The following is a 20,243-nucleotide window of genomic DNA, read 5'->3' on the forward strand; positions in this document are numbered from 1 at the left end:
ACGGTTACAAGGTTTCTCTCTCTCTATTTATTTATTTATTTTTATAAAGCGAATATTCAACTAAGCAAATGTGCTGCTGTTCAAGGAGAAAGAATCGAAACCAAAATTTACAAACATCCAAACACAAAGACAAAGAAAAGATGATGAACAGAACGAAAATGAGTTTTGGATTGGAGTGAAAAGGATCAACATTCCAAGCTGAATTTTCTCTGACTGCAGCTCCAGCGCTTCAAAATTCAAAAAGAAAAAATGATTGCTTTTATTCTTTAATCCTTTAGTGAGTCAGTTTTGTGTATTGAGCTTTCATAAGCCAATCTATGTATGTAGCTTTACTCTTCTGCGTCACGAGATAATTAGTGCTGCCAGCGGGTATCAGTAAACGCAAAATTTTAATGATTTGAAGTAATGAATCCGTTTCTTCCCCACCAGTCTCTTCTTCCTAAATTTAGTCTGCGATTTCAGCAAGTCGTGATTTGCTAGTCATTTTTTCTCAGAGCAATCGTTGGGACTTTTATATTGCTGAGGAAAAGTCGTGAATCGTTGGTAGAATCTTGGAATCGGGGACTGCGCATTCTTTAGCTACATATTCCATAGAATGAGGCTTGTTCATTATATACGGCTCCCGCATCCCCCAACCAATGTTGCAGTGGAAACTGAGAGAACAGAGTCTCGGCTCAGATGCTGTTATTTTTAACTGAATACGAATTAAAATGATTAATCGGCCCAAAGATAGTTTACACGTAGCTTTAAAGGGGGATTTTTATCTAGTTCACCTAAATTAGACTCATGATTGCAGAAGGTAACAGTAGTATTCAAACACTCCATATTGGTTTTTGTTCCGCCTCTTCTTCAATGGTTTGCCCCTTGGGTAAATGCCCAGTTACTCTATATATCAAATACAACTGATGCAGTCGGTAACCAACATTTATATATTTTTCCCCGTCGGAACGAAACCGGATACTCGAAAGGTATCAGTTATAGCCTTTGCGCCGGGAATAATAGCGGATACGAATATGATTCCAACTTGAGATTTCGATTCTTCAGAAGAAATAGGAATGCATAGGGGATTACGATCGTGATTGACGGGTGGTGAGAAGCGGAAGCAAATAGTTTAGCTGATATCATTAGAACAGGAAAAGGCGGGAATTCTTCCTCATCGTTTTATGGATTAAAGTGTAATAATAATTGGGAATGAAATATATGTCAAGAAAAACCAGGCATACTCATCGCATTGCCGGGGCAGGACCAATCGGAAAGATTAAAAACTGATACCGAATGCCTGATTACTTACAAAGTATCAAGTTGTTACCATGTTTCCCATTTGTGCAAAGACCGCTCACTTCTGGACGAGGCAGAAACCTGAAATTTTTGCTGGTGGTAAATGGCTATAATACTTTCAGAGCGTAATTATCCATTAATGGATTGAGTTGGACTAAATTTTTCCCATGCGAGATGCTTGCAATAAATTTGAAAAGTCCGCAATAAATATAAAGTATTTAATTTTGGCTATATCATTTACAAGAAACTCCCTTAAATTGTAAGACATTAAAGCTGTGTTATTTCAATAGTATGACATATGTCCATTGTGTACGTGAACTTTTCTGTTTTCATCGTAGCTACATAATGCCGGTTCATCTATCTTTTGAATACAGTACTGCAACTACACTTTTTCATTCTTCCTATAAATGCATAGCTAAAAGCTAATGTAACTGTACAAAATTATACTGCAACTAAATACATAACTAAAAACCACACAGATATTAAACAGAATCCTCCTTTAGCTTTCACGAGTAGAAGAAAATCACGCAATGAAATGTTCAATGAACTATGAAAACAAGTTTTATTTTATTCGCAACAATGAGAAAAATGTATGTTTAAAGGTTCATTCAATATAGATTAAAGAAATTTTTTGCAGCTAAATTAATATATCAATAAAAGGATTATTTTTTGAATTTTAAAATGGTGTATTTTGAGCGGAAATATTTTTAGAAGTTATAGTGAAAAAAATGTACCAAAATTTCTAGATTAGTTAAAATTCTAATTAAAATTTCAAAAAAAAACTCACTCCATAGTGTGCATTCTCATCTTTCAAAGTATATATGTGTCAAATGTGGTCAAAGGTTTGGCCTGCAGAGTTCCAACACACACATGTTCATCTTGTCGCCTTGGTTGACCAGCTTGTTCGCCGGCAAACAGGCTATATTTGATTTCAGGTAAATTGCTTGCATATAATTTCCTTCCCATGGTCCATCCAAATGATCAGACATTGAAGCTGTGTTATTTTAATCGTCTCGCTTAAGTAGTGTTTGTCGTGTCTATGATACTGAATAAGAAGGGATGTATAATGGGTAGCATGTAATAACTAATAGGGAAATTCCAATAACACAGGAGAAATATTAAAATGTTAATATACGAATCATCTATTTTCTAAATGTTGCCATATTGTAATTTTATTTTTATTTTTTATTTGTTTTGTAAATGACACAGATATTAAACCTTCTTTCTGAGTTTTAAACAATGTAAAAAAATGATGCGATTAAGTATTTGACAGTATATAAGTATTAAGTATTTAAACAGCGTGTGTGGTCTACCTTAAACTTTCTAACCATTACCTTTCTTTCCATTCTTCGCAAAAACACGTGGACTTTAAGTAAGGCAGAGAATGCCTTACATGACATTCTCTTACAAAAGTTAGGAAATATTAATCAATAGCGTTATTTTAGTATTTTTACTGAATCTATCGAGTGATCCATGGGGTGCTTTTTTCAATACTTCTCATGTGTTAATGGTATCGAAAATCGAATTTGTGTTTCGGACACGTTTTCACTATTGATGTGAAATATCGGTAACGAAATTTATTCATTTAGCTCCCTTCTTTTTGTGGTTATCGTGTTAACTTAAATGAGTACAGACAGACTTCTTCTGAATGAATTTTCCTTTAAATTTGATAGAAAACTTCAAATGAGGTGCAACGATGGTATACCAAATTGCATTCGTCTAGCGTTTTTAAGTTATCTTTGTCACAGACAAGTAGAGCATTTTTACAAATGTATTTTTGGACTGAGTGAGGTCTAAAACGCGGAGATTCGTCAAAATCTCGAACATGAATTTTTTGATGATTGCAATACTTTGTACTTCGTATACAAGAAATTAAAAAAAAAATTAAGTTGCTAAAATTCTGGGAAAATTCGCACAGTTATTAAATTGGTATCATTGAAAAGAATATTTTTAAATTTTAAAGTGATGCGGAATTCATATTGCGCAAAAATATTTTCGGAAGTCATTGGGTAAAAGTGTCAACATTCAGCTTAACTTTCAATCCATTAAAACTCTATTTAAAATTTCAGAAAATTCGTTCCGAGGTGCATATTCCCACACTCCAAATTATATAGGCGCAAAGCTTGGTCCCTCTAAATCAAATGAACTAACATGTAGAGCGCCAGAAGAAACACTCATTCATCTTTATAATTAGCTATATTTGATTAGAGATTAAGAGATTATATGATCAGATTTGGCATGGGTTGATTCTTTGCATCAGAAACTATCATTTCCGAATATTATGATTCTTATTGAAATGAGAGGCCGAAAAAATCGCAGAGCGGTAGAAGGATATTTTTCGTGATAAATGATCGAATGAAACGTATTGGGAAGGTAAAAAAAAATGCAAAAAATAATTCATTTTACCCTCCTATTCACAGAGTACTGAAAACATGTTGGGGAAGGGGAATAGGACGCTTTTCTTTATGACACATTTAACTTCAATTGTTTCTAGACTGATTTTTTTTGCAATCCATTTCAGATTTATTTGCCAATAAACTGAAATTTTTATATTTTGCTTTCTTGTGTATTTTCGATTACTTTACACCATTTCAGCACTTTAGTAAATAAATACATTTAATTTTTTCATTCTCTTAAAAGGGGCTTCACCAGATAGTAAACGAGAGGAAGCGAATGATATCGAGATCACCAGCCTTCATGATATATAAAGAATATTAAGTATAAAGTCATTAAAATGAGACACATCTTCATTCGATGACACTTACGAGAATACTTCCAAAATCTCATTTTATTAAATTTATTATTATGATGAAGAAAAAAAAATTACTTCTAAAATATTTCAGCATTTTATTGGGAAGAATTGAAGAACTCTTACTGACAGCAGTTTCTAGTTTTCCAGAAAAATAGAATGAATCTCCGAAGCTAACCATACATTATACCCTATGGTGATGGAAATTTCTTTTTCCCAAAGTTGAAAAAACGCTTTTAAAATTTGGATGATGTACAACAGAATTATATTGAGAAAAAAAATGCGAATTAAAATGGCAGGAAACTTTCGCTGTGAGTGGGAATCTTTAATGAAAAGTTGAAAAGTAAATAAATAGAATAAATTAAAGAGAATAAGCCCTTTATAACAAGAATTCTGAAGAGGATAAGAATAAGGATTACAATTTCGGACTAAAATACCGGTATTCGGTATTTTTTAGATCTTAATACCGGGATTAAGAAATTTTAGAAAAAGAAAGAAAACACAGGTGTTTCTTTGTTTTATTTGCCAGTTTTATTAGAGAGTGTAAATATCACAAAAAATAATTCGAAACTTATAAATTATAACAGTATATAAAGAATCACAAAAAAGTAAAGGAACATCTTATTTATTTAAATCACAAAAAAAGTGTAAATATCACTATTCAGTCTGTGATAGTATTACAAATTTTTGAAATGTGATCTTAAAAAACATAATGCATCCATTGTACTGTCATGAAGCCTGAAAAGTAATTTTGTGCAAAAATGACCGGCTGTCGAAAACGCACTTGAGGCATCTACGCTAGTGGGTGGTACTGTTAGCAGTGCGGGATATATTTTTTCCAAGTATTTACCTCTAAATTCCTCATCTTCAAATAAAACGATTTCTCATCGGATGGTTTGGGATATAGCTGATTTCTGTATTGTATTTTTTTCGTTGAATTTTTTTTATTTATCGCTAATTCTAATTTTTGTTCAAAAGACAATTCCTTGTCACTATCGACATTAGTGTCATCATAATCTTCTACAGAATTCTTCTGGATGTGGATAGGTTTGTGGGTAAAAAGTTTTAAGGTACTATTTAAAAGGTGTACAACACATAACATAGTGTACGTACACACTAGAAGATATTTTTTTAATTTTAACTTTAAAAATCCAGTTCTTTCACAGTAGGTCATTAATATATGTTTAAACTCATTTCAGTGAAAAAAAAACCATATTACACTAATTATTAATAAATTAATTAGTATTTAATGAGCTAATCAAAATATTTTTTGGAACATGATATCTTAAATTCAAATTTGTACAGACACCCAAATTATGCCTAATATTTGTCTTCATGTTGTCTGCCTCAATCAAGTTATAGAAATATATAATTTTTTTAACAATTTTTTCATCAATGAGGAATAGAAAAGGGGAGATTTTTTCTATAATTTTAACTTTTAAATAGCTATTAAAAATTTATTTCTATAAATATCACTTTGATTGAGGCACAAAACATTCATTGTTTCATACAGATTGTTTTGATATATAAATAATTGTATTTGGTTAATTTCTTGTTATGATTGTTTGAATGAAGCAACATAGTGGAAAAATATCATTCTTCATAAAACGAGTTTTAAAAAAACCGAAATTACAATTTTTATTGAAAGTACCGCAAGAAAAATAATTATAACTCAATATATATTCCAAATATTGACAACATCTTAGTATCGTTTGAAAGCTATAGGATCAGAGAACATTTTCAAGAAATAAAAAAATATTCGATATTTTGAACGATTTTCGAAGTTTTAAGTGTGTACGTACACCTTAAGAAAATTTACTATAAACTTGATCAGATTTGAATTGGTTAGTCTCTTTTCCTCTTTTTAATTTTCATTTTTAAAATCATTATAATTACGTAAAAACCGTAACACATTTTCTATTTCGGTATGCCTTTCTTTTGTGCGATTTTTCAATATAATAAACAATTCTTCAGATAGTCATATGTGCTGTTCTTTCAGTGACTGCAACATGAAATTTATTGTTGCATTAGTTGTTGATAAGTTAGAATATCTCCGACATAATGTCTCAATAGTCAGTTTTATTGGAAGTAGAGCTGATATAGTTCTGAATATTAAGTCGAATTCACTATCTGAAAAATTAATTTACGGGTTTAAACCGATTATTGCTTTTTGGATTGGATTTCTCAGTTTCAAAAATCATTCCATCATTAGGAGTAAACTGTTTCAACGTGTTTTAGAATCTAGTATTAACATATATTCTGTTTTATTTTCAGTTAGTTTATATTTTAGTAATATGTCATTTTTTATAGGGGAAAGTTTAAATACAAATGATAGGAAACAATTCTTGATGGGTTAATATTTCATCCTCATTAGCAATAACTTCTTCAACAATTACATTGTTATTATCTTCATTGTCAATGTCACTCTCACTCTTACTCTCTTCAAAGTTGGAATCCGAAGTTTCTATATCCACCGTATTTGGATTCTTCTGTTCTTTATTTTTTTGGTATAATACATCTATTACTCCTAATTGAATTCCATGAGCATAGCACAATTGCTGATTTGCACCAATCAACTTTCCAACTTTTTTCATAACTGTTGCTCCATCAGTCGTTATGGATACAATATCTTCTTTCAGGGATAATCCATGTTTCGCTAATTTAGATCTGAACAATTAATTAAGCAATTAATTAGCTAATTAATTTGGCCAGTTAGGGAAACATAAAAGCAAAAACGTATACTATTTTGCTACGTTGGCGATCCCTGACCTTTAGTGAGGACAATTTTAAAAATGTCTAGTAAACATTGAAAAACCGGTATTTAAACTTGTAAATACCGGTATTACAAAATTGTACAAATGGCTCAAAATACCGGTATTCGGTATCCCGGTATACAGTTATTGCAATCCCTAGATAAGAAGAATTTAATGAGGATGATGATTGCTTTGTACAGCTCTCATTGTTGACCCACAACGGTGAAATCAGACTCAAATATAGCTTGAAGGGTTAAAATGCGCAACTTTTTTTTAGATATTTACTAAAGATTAGACCTGTTTTCGAAAAATCTCCAAATTATTCCACAAACACTCTCTTTATATTAATTTAAAATTTGTAAAATAACCTCCTCCATTACATTTTAGTTGCAGTGAAATATTTTTGTTTTTAATTTTGAACTCATTTCAAAACATTTTTCATGCGTGATCTATAATAATAAATTTACTTTGTTCAATGAAATTAAAAAAAAAATGTTCTACAGATATTTTTTTTCCTTCAGTGTCTAAGGAATAAAGATCCTATTTATTTTTATGACATTCTTTAGCGACGCCGTAATGTAATTTTTCTTCTTTTTTCCCCCACTAAGCCCTATGTGAAAAGCGATCGAAACAAATGGTCAAAAGAGAAAAATAAGAGTATATATTCCGTGTGTTGAACCTGAATATCTGCTTTCAATCCAGCTTACTTTCTTTTCACTTGATATGATTGCTCCCTGCTGTTCTAGTGTGGAAATGAAACGCACATTTTTCAGTTAGATGATGCGGACGGCAGAACGTATGCAGAACGTACAATAGTGAAACAGCCAGGAAAACAAATATAACAGTCAGCAAAGACGAATCTGGAAAATTACGAAATGCAGAATTCGGCAAAATAAGGGAAACAAATGTGGCAAAAATTTCAGCAAAATAAGGGTATGTCATAAGGAAACATGGGAAAATGATTTTACCAGAATCCTGAAAACTTTTTTCTGAAGTGCTGGATGACAAGAATTTGGTACAATTTACAAAAATGTTTCAAATTTGAAATGTATTTCAACTAAAAATTTTGTTGAGCGACAACTAAACAGTTAAAGTAGTTATGAACAAAAGTTTCCTCTTTTATATCTGGAGAAAAATATTTACAAATTTGGTTAGAAAATCAATAAGAAATGCAATATTAACAATTTTCCTTTCAGAGCTGGGGAGTTATTCAATGAAATTTCATTTAACTTAGAAAAAAACTGAAATTTAAGAAAAGTCCTTTTGTGAAATATTGGATCACAGACTGAAAAAAAAGCATTTTAATATTAAATAGAAAAATTTGAAAAAAATGCAGAGCATTAGAGATATTTATCAAAAGTCATTGGACGACTAATTATTTTCTAGCGCTATGATAAGAAAACATTATATTATTAAAGTTATGGAAATTAGTACCGAAAAGTTTGAATGCCTAACCAACAATCGTACAAGCTGATATTGGGATTTTTTTTTTCTTTCAAAGACATGGCAACTTCCGTGTGGAAGTGTCGACCAATAATGTAAGAGAACATGCAGTTGGTTATTTGAATGCATTACATTCAGATTCTTCAGAATTCGAATGCTCCTTGAATTTCCCAACTTCCCTGAATTTCCTATAATTCTAATTTCTTTTTATTTATTCGAATTCAAAAATAAAAATTAAAATAAAAGGTTGTTAGCTCCGAATTCATTGGACAATTTGACTATTGTTCAATACATTCAACAACAAAAACAAAGGGGAGAATATCAAGTTTTTAAGAAACGTTTGAATGGGTTACTTGCATTACTTATATCCAAATTTTATTACACATTTATACTGTTTTTATACTTAAATGACTTATTTATTTCTAGAAATTATAATTTTTATAATAAAAATTTTATTAATAATTATTATTAAGTTCTTGTTGTTTGTTCAATTATTAATCTTTAATTATTAAAACTATTCAGTATTAAAAATAAATCCATGCAACCATTTGTAACGCAAAACTGGCGTCTTCGCTTGCTGTATTTGTTTCTGAACCAATTATTGCTCCATTTGAATTTCCGGGCAAAGCCAGTAGCATTTATTGCAGTTTCTGCTTCTTTATGATTATGTCATTGGTAGCGCTTTGTATAGTTTCAGCTCAGTTCACTCATAAAAAGAGTGCCAAAGTTTTAGCTGTAATGTTTCATTGACCTTTATTAAATCCTTACCATCATTTTCTCTCGTTGTAAATTATAGGGCCAGTTTGCATGCAGTCGAATTTTTGATACATCCTATTTATGCAGGATCCCATGAGTTGCTAATCTGATTAGTTTCATTCAATAAAAAGGGCTTCTAAACCCATATTAAAAAGTCTGGGGAGAGCATGTTTTTAATGCCAATGCAATGTTCTATCAGAAGCTTGGAAAATGATTATTCAAAAATGAATAGAATGATAACTGAACGGTTAAAGTCTGGACAGAAATTCCAGCCGTGTTATGAAGACCGTTTCTGAAAACTATTCGATTTCAGAAGTAGTTGGAATGTTCTCCCATTATTTCATGGTATACTAATCCAATAGGGCATGAAGCAAACTGGTTTGAGATTTCTTCCCATTCACCGACTGCCACAGATCTACACTTCTAATGACAAATTTAGACGCTTCATTTCATTCATCTAACTATTCGCATTTACACGGAAGGATAAATAATACAGACTTCGCGTCGCCCAAGATTGAATAGAAATTTGTTAAGGTCAAACGTTATGCCTGTATCATCTCAATGCGTTCTCATGCTCAAGGAGCTATCGGAAAGACGGTAGCTCTAAAAATGTATTTTTTTTATATTTGTATTCTTTTTACTGAAATCTCAAGCTTGAAAATTATTTGCTCTGAATATGAAGAATTAAAAACAGAATGTGGCATTATGTGTTCGTTTCTCCCAAGTGCAAAATGAATGGATCTAGTTTGAAGTAGATATTAAGATAGCTTATGAGCATTTTACGCCATTCTTTTCAGTAACACGCAATCACACAAGTGGGATACTTTCAATACCATTATATTTAACAGTTTGAATAAGCAGTGCATAAATGAATAAACAATGACTAATTTTTTTAAAGTGATAATAGCCATAATTTATTTTGTTAAAGTGCAAAGTGATGAGTCTATTTTGATGTAGACATTAAAATAATGAATGAGTACTGAGCCATTCATTTCATTAGCGAGCAATCAAAAACGTGAAGTAATTTCAAACCCATCACATTTAATAGTTTTAATAAGCAATGAATAAACATTAACCAGTTTTTTTAAAAAAAGCTGATAAAAACTATAATTAAAAAGTTAATAATATAAAAAATATATAAATTTAATAAATAAGTAAATAAACAGGCCCTTTCATGCAAAAGTTATAAAAAAACAATACCATTCATATCTAAGATGCAAAAATATTCCAAAAGAGAGATACGGAAAGAAAATTGATATGATGGGTAAAGGGTTATGGACACAAGTTCAACGGCACTATAGAAAAATTCAATCAATTGTTAAATTCGATTATGATAAGTTCAATTCGTATCTTAAATTTATTTTCTTTTTCTCATAACAATTCATTTTTTCACTCTAATTGCATGATTTACTCTCCTTATAACACGGGAAAAAATCTAAAACTTTTATATATTTTTCATGCACTAGCATTCAAAACCAATTAGCATATATATATCATGCAATATTGGGCAGTAATGCCCAAAATTCGCATTATTATGCACAATACGTTGCATCATTTGTATACTATCATATATCATAATGTGCTAAATGAAATATAAAAACTTCAAATATCTCCAAAGCATTGCAATAAAACGAAAATATGTATGCAAGTAAATATTTTTTAATGCAATAATAAAAATGTCTTACCTTTCTGTTGGCCAAAGCTGAAGAATGCAGCGATAACCAGGTACGGCAAATATTTAATGTTCATGGCTCGTAGAATGAAGGAATAAAAGTCGTTCGCGACAACCTGACATGCCACACTCGGACTCACTCAAATAAACTCCAAATCCTTCTTCCTTCCAGTCTAGAAACAGCTCAAAAATACCAAAAGTGCAAATTAAATCTGGCTTAGTGGAAGCTTATACAAGGATGGCACATTCTTATATGTGTGAAGCACCCAAGTGCAGTGTTCAGCTTTTTTTTGACACCTTGAAGCATGTTTGATATTTGTGTAACTTCAAAGATGGCTCATACAGCAGTTATATATTTTAGATTATTTTATATTTGGTATCAAGGATCTATTAAAAATTACTTTAGCCTACAACGTTTCAATGACATAAAAGTTCAACGTTTGAAATCTCCTTCGAATTTTCTCGGGCAACAGTATCCACTCACTCGTCCGAGGTTTATAGAAATGTTTTATTTGTTGGATGAATTCCAATTAAAAACGTTTTGCCATCAACAGTATCTAAGTTTTGGAAATATGAATTTTTGCATTTGAAATCAGAAAATGTTCTTTAAATCGCAAGTGTCCATTAATTTTTGGAACATTTCAACTTGTCTAATTTATTAATCAACAGTTCATCTGTTTTGAAAATAACAGTCTTAGTTTATAATTTAATGAAACCATCTAAATATTTTGTGATTTTTAACAGCACTTTTAAATAGCAATTGGAAGATAATAATAGTTTATTGGAAGATTTTATTTATATGATGATTTGGTAATAAATTCTTCAGCTTTAATGTTACTGTTCAAAATTTTCAATCTGAAACTTGTGGGCTAGCAAACGCAAAACAGAGGACTGTTATTCGAAAGAGCAATGTAATGTCCATCCAAAAATATAAATAGTTTACCTCTGATGGTGGCTACTAATTAAAGGGAATTAGCTGGCAATAACTTATTAATTTGAAAATCCTTCGTTTATTTTCACGCAAGTCAAATTTTGCTCATCTGTCATATCTTAAATTTACGATTTAGCTTATAAATGCAACAATATCATAACTCGAAACACATGGACAAATTTAAAATCGCCCTCATTAATCGTAGGAGGATTTTTTTTGAAAATCATTTAATTTTAAGCGACTGGAACTCACCTGTTTTCTTTTATTATTGATCACCATATACTTTTTTTTAAATCTAGACTCAAATCGAGTGAGAGCTGAAAAAATTTCTTTTTGTATCAGTTAGATCTTCCAAAAATACAACAGAGGATTTAAAAGTTTCCAATAATGTCTTTCTTTACTATCACTATAATAGAAATCAGGTTCGAATGAAATGTTGGAGTAGAAAGTATCTTCCCACTTCAGTGGCCCTAGTGCACGTGTTCATCTAACATCATGAACAAAAGAACCAAACGAGCACTTGATGTATTTTCAGCACCAATATGTACGCTGTTGCTTCTTACAAGTACAGTAACTGTGATGGGTTTCGAAGGTGTAAGCTCCTGGCGTTTGAAACATTAAAAATGTACATAAACTTCTTACTCCGTTATCACTTGCCGGATATTCCAAAGGCTGAATGGTACTTGATGAAGTTCTGCATTGTCCGGCAGTATCCAACGGCAGAAGGCATCAGCGAATTGAGAAAGAAGTCATAGTCAAAAGTAATGACTTATCCTTCTTTATCTTTTCTTGTTCCTTTGGAGTTTCAACAGGGGTGGCCGTATCCGGGGTGGCCCGTTTTGGCAGCAAGCACCGTTGGTTGTCAGAGGGCGTTCTGTGAGGGGGCGGGCGGAAAACTTCTACACAGTGGTTGGAAAAAAAGATGGCTGGGATAGTTAAGAATGAGATGGTTAGCGGAGAATCCGACGGAAGCGTAATACCAAACGGCTAATCAGGTGGTTTCAGGGGGGGAGAGAGGTCGATTTTACCGTCTGCGATCTTCAAGCTGACGAGGGTGGACGACAGGAATGCTGCGATGCGACAAACATCCACCACCCCGGCAAGAACACTCCAGCCTCTACCCCTCTCTCGGTCGTATTTCTTCAGCCAGGCAGCAGAGGGCGCTCGTGTATAGACAATCTCCCCCCTACTTTTCTTGTCTGCCCTAAAAATTTCAACAGTCCCCGAAAGATTCCACCTCTGTAAAAGAGAATTTCTCCGTTGCCTCCCGAAAATCAGGAGAAATCCTTCCGTGATGAGGATGCGGAGGATGAGAGGAATGAAGAGGGGTGGGGAGTGATTATCGAACCTTTCCGTCCCGGGTTAAGCTCTGCGCCGACTCTCTCAACCAATCAGAGGTCGTGTTACAGCGATCGGTTGCCTCGTTGAATGCAGGGAGGGGGTGAGATTCCTTTCAGACCCAAGTTGTATTTTTCTCCCTTTATATATCCTTCCGGTTAGGCGCTAAATTCTTATTTACGAACAATTTTAGCTTTCATTACATATTACTCTCTATAAATGCAAACATATGGATTTCGATAAAATATTATATATGCGAATGAATATATTGAGATATACAAAAAGAAACAATATATATATATATATATATATATATATATATATATATATATATATATATATATATATATATAAAGAAAGAATGAAAGATTAAAACTTCTTAACCCTTTTGTACTCTGTACAATTACGATTCATTAAACTTTTTCCTTCAAATTTATGTCACAAATAAAAAAAGAAAAGTTAGAAAGAAGGCTTTCCGACGATTCCTTTATTTTTTTATTCATTTTAAAACTACGTTTTCGTACATAGGAAAGAATACTTCATATTTAATGTTGATGTTATTAATACTATAAATCATTTTACTTATTTGTCTTCTAGATAAAATTGTTTAGATTGTTATCCTCTTAAATAATTCGATGTTTTTATAAATAACAGCGAGATGCTGAAAACGGCATTTTCATTTCGATGGAAGCGACAAAGTGCGCTTTATGGCACGAAGGCCATGTTTGGAACCAAACTCAGAAACTAAAAAGACAACGGCAATAAGAGAAATTTTCTACACATATAATATTCGCAGGTTCGCGGAATGAACGGGGTTTTGTTGCGATCCCAATCTAGGACATACACTGTTTTGCGAATGGGAAGGGTTGTGGAGCAAGAATCCAGTAGAAATTGACAGAATATTATGTCTCGCTGCAGTGCCACCTTTCGGCGAGTTTTGGTACTATTTTTTCTCAGTAAGCATTGGTCATCTAAATTTCATATCATTGTGACTCATACGACGCTTTTCATTGCCCTCTGAACTGGGAAAGTTTAATTTCAACACTTTTGTGTTATCCTCTTGATAAAAAAAAATATTTATAATTATATTGTCTTAAAAAATTTTTAGAAAATTTTATTTTTAATATTTGATCAAAGTTAGTGACGTGAATAAATTAAAATAAGTTATTTCCTTTCATTTGTCTGTTCTTTCATTACTTTTGCGTGTTCTTTGATCATATACAGTACAGTAATAAATCTTACTTATTTATAATTTTCAGTTTTTCAATTAATCTTAAAATTAATTGAAATTCATTCGTACTTCACAGTGCAATCATGTTTGCATATTAGATTCCATCAAAAATATTTTTTAAGTCACTAAATTTCCTTATACAATCGACAATTTTAGTATCTTCCACTCTAAAAAAGGAAACCCTTACCTAACATAACACAAAAATGAATTATGAAAACGAATTAAAAACAAACAAATAAACAGAGCAATAAAGATTTTTCACATTTTTGTTTTCTTCCGTGATGATGACATCGTGTACGAATGAAAAACAAACAAGTAACAAAAAATGAAAATATGTTTTTAAAAAACGAACGGATGGAATTAAACTGTTGCAAAAATAATTTTCATCGTTCTTGAAATGATGGGAAAGTTTCTTCTCTAAAATGGGTCAATGTTCATGAAAAAAATCTTCGCAAGCTGCTTAAAATATTTGATATTTTAGATGAAAATTTTTTTATGACAGAGCACATATGAATTTAAAGAAAACAATTTCGCAATCTACATTTTTATGTATTTAGAGATCATGGGATCTACCATGGGAGAAGTGTTTACCAGTCCCTTGCATACAACATGTGCTCCATGAATAATGGTATTTGTACTTTGTGTTTGCATAGTCTGCAACGCTCAATGGGAATGAGCGCTACATCTCTGCTCATTTTCCTTCATAGGTAATACTCTGATTCTTTTGCAGGAAACTTGATCGCGATCTTGATAGTGAAGGGAAAAAAAATCCTGCTCACGTATATTGTGACGAAACTCATCAGAAAAGCAATTTATTAAAAAAAAAAAAAAAAAGAAAGAAAAAGAAAAAGGCATTTCGTCGGTTCTGGTTTCAAAATGGTTGTAATAATTCGAATGATAATTTCAAAAAAAAATTGGAAAAGAGAACAAAATTAAAATGTCGAAAACAGGAATTTTAGTTTTAATTCTTAAAAATTTTCGGGAAAACGGACCGTTCACAAATTTTACCACATTAATTTAACTACATAATACTACATAATTACATAATACCACATTTATTTAATTATGAAGTATAACCAATTAATTATTAAAAAGATGTAAAATAAATTTTGAATTAAAACTTTTTATTCTAATCGATATCATGCAGATTTTTATTTCCCTTACAACAATTAAAAGCGATTCTTCGAGTAAAAACATGCAAAATATTATCCAAGCCATAAAAAAATGGGAAATAAAAAATTCTATATTTTAAAATTCAGTCTTCGAAGTGCATTGAATGATTGTTGCGTTAAATTTCAGGAAGTAAGCCCTGTAGAATTGTCCACAAACATACATAAGAGAGATATACCTCGAGAAACATTTGCACCTTCAAAATTGATTTTTCAGTTTTAGACAAATAAAACAGGGGGCATTTCACTGACCACAGAAATATATAATTTGTATAAGTTCGAAAACTCAAATGAGTCTTTAGGAATGAATCTAACTGGAGTTTTTGCGGATTTTTTATTTATTTATTTTGTTTTCATTTTTTTCGAAACGCGTCTTTTTTAAATATCGATACGCACAGAATGCATTTTATTCTCGTGTGAATTTTATCCAGCAATATTTTCAAACACTAAGCATTTTCTAAACATATTTTTATTTTTTGTGCGTGCAATGGTATTCATTTTTAGAGGCTATTTATAATGCAAAACATCATACTTTTTAGATTTTAAAATAACTTGACATTCATTAGCCTTTTTATTTTAATTTTTTTTTTTTTTTTTTTTTTTTTTTGCATATTTAATTGAAAATAAGTTTACTATAATTATTAAAATTATGCTCAAATATTATGAAAATTTTGGAGTCATTTTACTCGTCATTATTTTTTCTGAGCGTACCGATTTGTGGCTATGAATTTCAAAATAATCAAAACACAATAAATACTTTAAGAAGAAAAAATAATTTTCCACTGTTTTATAAGGAAAATAAAACATTCGCTCTCTCTGCTCTAAATTTTCAATCAGATATTAAAATTTTTCTCGCGAAAAACCATCTCTTATTTACCACTGATATATCGACCATTTTCCTCATCTAGAACGCCCCAGTTCTTTTTATAAGAAAATAAAAAATACTTTAGTACCTAAATCAAATCATTCCTTGTATATAATGCACCAAATTTCGTTCGAATTCAAATTTTTATTTTCTACTACAGCTACAGAGCTGAATAATTTACAGAGCATTCATTATTAGACTGAAATGGCACATATTTTATTTCCGGAATCATTCCATCTCCGACATTTCGGACCACATAGCTCTCCTGTTACTAGGTGTAACATCTTCACCCGACCGATACTGCTGATGATTTTTGCTATGTAAATTTCTTCTCTTCCTTAAATTTCGTCTCGCTCTTTTAATTCTCCTGTTCTATTCAGAAAGCTCTCCATTCTCGTGATGTAATATTAGAAATGTCTATATTCCTCCTCTTCAATGCAACTGAATTTGCTTAATATTTCACTTTTCAATATAGTTCAAGAACCATCGAGTTCAAGAATTTCGTCCACCCTCACTCAAAGCTATAATTTTTCAAGACCTCCAATCAGTCACTCTAAAGAGTGTCTGAATCGATTGTCGTTATTTACAAAACACAGAATGAAAGTTATGAGCAGTTTGTTTTGCGATTAAATGCAACTCCGGTGAACTTTTGCCATCACTCAACGTAATTTACTTTAAATAGGAAGTGCGATTTGAATTTGGCACAGAAATTCTACAGCATATTGCTCTTAAGCAAGGGGAGATATGGTATAAACCTGAGCAATGAATCTCATAATACTATGCGCAGGATGAATACCTGGTAATTACAGATACAAAGTTTACAAATGGGTCAGACATACAGAAGTCATTTTTGCAACAGAAAGGTGGATCAGAATCTAAATGTACAGTATAGGGGGCAATTAGGAAGTGCAATACCGGTATACCGGGATACCGAATATCGGTATTTTGAGCCATTTGTACAATTTTGTAATACCGGTATTCACAAGTTTAAATACTGGTTTTTCGGTATTTACTAAAAAATTTTTAAATTGTCTCCACTATATGTTCAGGGACCGCCAACATAGCAAAATAGTATAAGCTTTTGTTTTTATGTCTCCCTAACGGGTGAAATTAATTAACTAATTAATGCTTAATTAATTGCTTAAATCTAAATTAGCGAAACATGCATTATCCCTGAAAGAAGAAATTGTATCCATAATGGCTGATGGAGCAACAGTTATGAAAAAAAGTTGGATAGTTGATTGGTGCAAATCAGCAATTGTGCTATGCTCATGGAATTCAGTTTGGAATAATAGATGTATTATGTTAAAAAAATAAAGAACAGAAGAATCCAAATACTGTGGATATAGAAACTTCGGATTCCAACTTTGAAGAGAGTAAGATTGAGAGTGATATTGACAATGAAGATAATAACAATGTAATTGTTGAAGAAGTTATTGCTAATGAGGATGAAATATTAACCCATCAAGAATGGCTTCCTATTAGGGATTGCAATACCGGTATACCGGGATACCGAATACCGGTATTTTGAGCCATTTGTACAATTTTGTAATACCGGTATTCACAAGTTTAAATACCGGTTTTTCGGTATTTACTAAAAAATTTTAAAATTGTCTCCACTATATGTTCAGGGACCGCCAACATAGCAAAATAGTATAAGCTTTTGTTTTTATGTCTCCCTAACGGGCGAAATTAATTAACTAATTAATGCTTAATTAATTGCTTAAATCTAAATTAGCGAAACATGCATTATCCCTGAAAGAAAAAATTGTATCCATAATGGCTGATGGAGCAACAGTTATGAAAAAAAGTTGGAAAGTTGATTGGTGCAAATCAGCAATTGTGCTATGCTCATGGAATTCAGTTTGGAATAATAGATGTATTATGTTAAAAAAATAAAGAACAGAAGAATCCAAATACTGTGGATATAGAAACTTCGGATTCCAACTTTGAAGAGAGTAAGATTGAGAGTGATATTGACAATGAAGATAATAACAATGTAATTGTTGAAGAAGTTATTGCTAATGAGGATGAAATATTAACCCATCAAGAATGGCTTCCTATAATTTATAAAGTTCGAAAAATTGTTAAGATATTTAAACGTTCCTCTATAAAAGATGACATATTATTAAAATACATACTAACTGAAAATAAAACAGAATATATGCTAATATTAGATTTTAAAACTCGTTGGCACCGTTTACTCCTAACAGCACACATCACACTAGAACAGCACACATCACTATCTGAAGATTACTTTCAAAAATCGCACAGAAGAAAGGCATATCGAAATAGAAAATGTCTTATGGTATTTACATAATTATAATGTAAATATAATTCATATTTTAAAAATGAAACCGAAGAAAAGAAAATAACCAATTCAAATCTGATTAAGTTTATAGTAAATTTTCCTAAAATGTTTTACCCACAAACCTATCCACATTCAAAAGAATTCTGTTCAGTTATCGAAGATTATGATGACACTAATGTCGATAGTCAAAAGGAATTGTCTCTTGAACAAAAATTAGAATTAGAGATAAATAAAAAAAAAAATTTCAACGAACCAAAATACAATACAGAAATCAGCTATATCCAAAACCATCCGACGAGAAATCGATTTATTTGAAGATGAGGGATTTAGAGGTAAATACGTGAAAAATATATATCGCGCATTGCTAACAGTACTACCAGCTAGCGTAGATGCCGAAAGAGCGTTTTCGACAGCTGGTAATTTTTGCACAAAATTACTTTTCAGGCTTAATGACAGTACAATCGATGCATTATGTTTTTTAAGATCACATTTCAAAAATTTGTATTAGTACCACAGACTGAATAGTGATATTTACACTTTTTTGTGATTTAAATCAGCGGTTCTTAACCTAGTGGTCGAGACCCAAAATTGGGTCGCGAAGCTTATTTCTTGGGTCGCGCTGAGTCGAACCAAAAAAGTTAGTAATACACCAAATTTCAGACATTTTAGTTTCTCATGGTTTACGTGCGGTATCCAGGTTTAACATATATACAGGAGGACATTTTATTTTGCAAACCAATGTCAACAACAACTAGAGATGAAGATATTTTTCTTATGGATCGAAAGCACTTTTGTTTATCTTTATTATTAAAAAAATAAATAAAAAAATTTGAAAGTTAAAAAAAATCATCAGCGTAGGATCTAAAATAAAGCAATGAAAAAATTTTGACTTTTTCTCAAATATTTCTCAAATTTGGGTCGCGGCTTAAAAAGGTTAAGAACCACTGATTTAAATAAATAAGTTGTTCTTGTACTTTTTTTGTGATTCTTTATATACTGTTATAATTTATAAGTTACAAATTTTTTGTGATATTTACCCTTTCTAATAAAACTGGCAAATAAAACAAAGAAACACCTGTGTTTTCTTTCTTTTTCTAAAATTTCTAATACCGGTATTAAAACCGGTATCCCGGTATTAAGATCTAAAAAAGACCGAATATCGGTATTGTAATTTTGGTCCGGTTTTGAAATCCCTAGGGGCAATGTGCTAATGTATCAGGTTCAATGTACTACACGGGTATATTATGAACAAAATTGCAATTGGCAAGCCACCCAGTTGTTTGAATTTCAACATACGAAGTGTACGTCGCTTCGGACATCAGGTCATTCAGACTCTTACATGCAGTGCACCTAAGATTATTGCTGTTATTACATTCTACTTGTCATTATTGGTTCTGACATTGCCTTGGTTCTACTTTCCATTATTGGTTATCTACTTGCCATTGTTGGTTATCTAATTGCCATTATTGGCAATTAGACTTGCCATTATTGGATTTGTAATTACTTGGCATTATTGGATTTGTAATGCTCTTATCCATGTATATGATTTTAATGCTTAATACATAACATAACTGTATTGTAAATTTGTAATTCGTTAAATCTTTTGTGAGATTTATTTTCTGGTGTGCTCTTTTTATTTACTTAATTTACTGACAGAGAGTACCTTCTTGTAGGCCCTCTTTGTGTTTGTTACTCCATGTTCTGTTGAAGAAACGAAACGACTTATTTCTGCAAAGTTAGCCTCACT

General features: G+C 31.4%; 1 protein-coding gene across 1 annotated transcript in view; it reads right to left on the reverse strand.

Annotated features, from left to right (window-relative positions):
• LOC129975993 (acetylcholine receptor subunit beta-like 1) overlaps window positions 1–12,836 on the reverse strand; it is a 191,277-nt gene extending 178,441 nt beyond the window's left edge. The window contains exon 1 of the mRNA XM_056089319.1: window positions 10,665–12,836. Coding sequence (XP_055945294.1) covers window positions 10,665–10,728 — 64 coding nt within the window. The 5' untranslated portion in view covers window positions 10,729–12,836. The remainder of the gene's footprint in view (window positions 1–10,664) is intronic.
• Window positions 12,837–20,243: the final 7,407 nt, after the last annotated feature.

Source organism: Argiope bruennichi, chromosome 1, assembly GCF_947563725.1.
Source record: "Argiope bruennichi chromosome 1, qqArgBrue1.1, whole genome shotgun sequence".
NCBI lineage: Eukaryota > Metazoa > Arthropoda > Arachnida > Araneae > Araneidae > Argiope > Argiope bruennichi.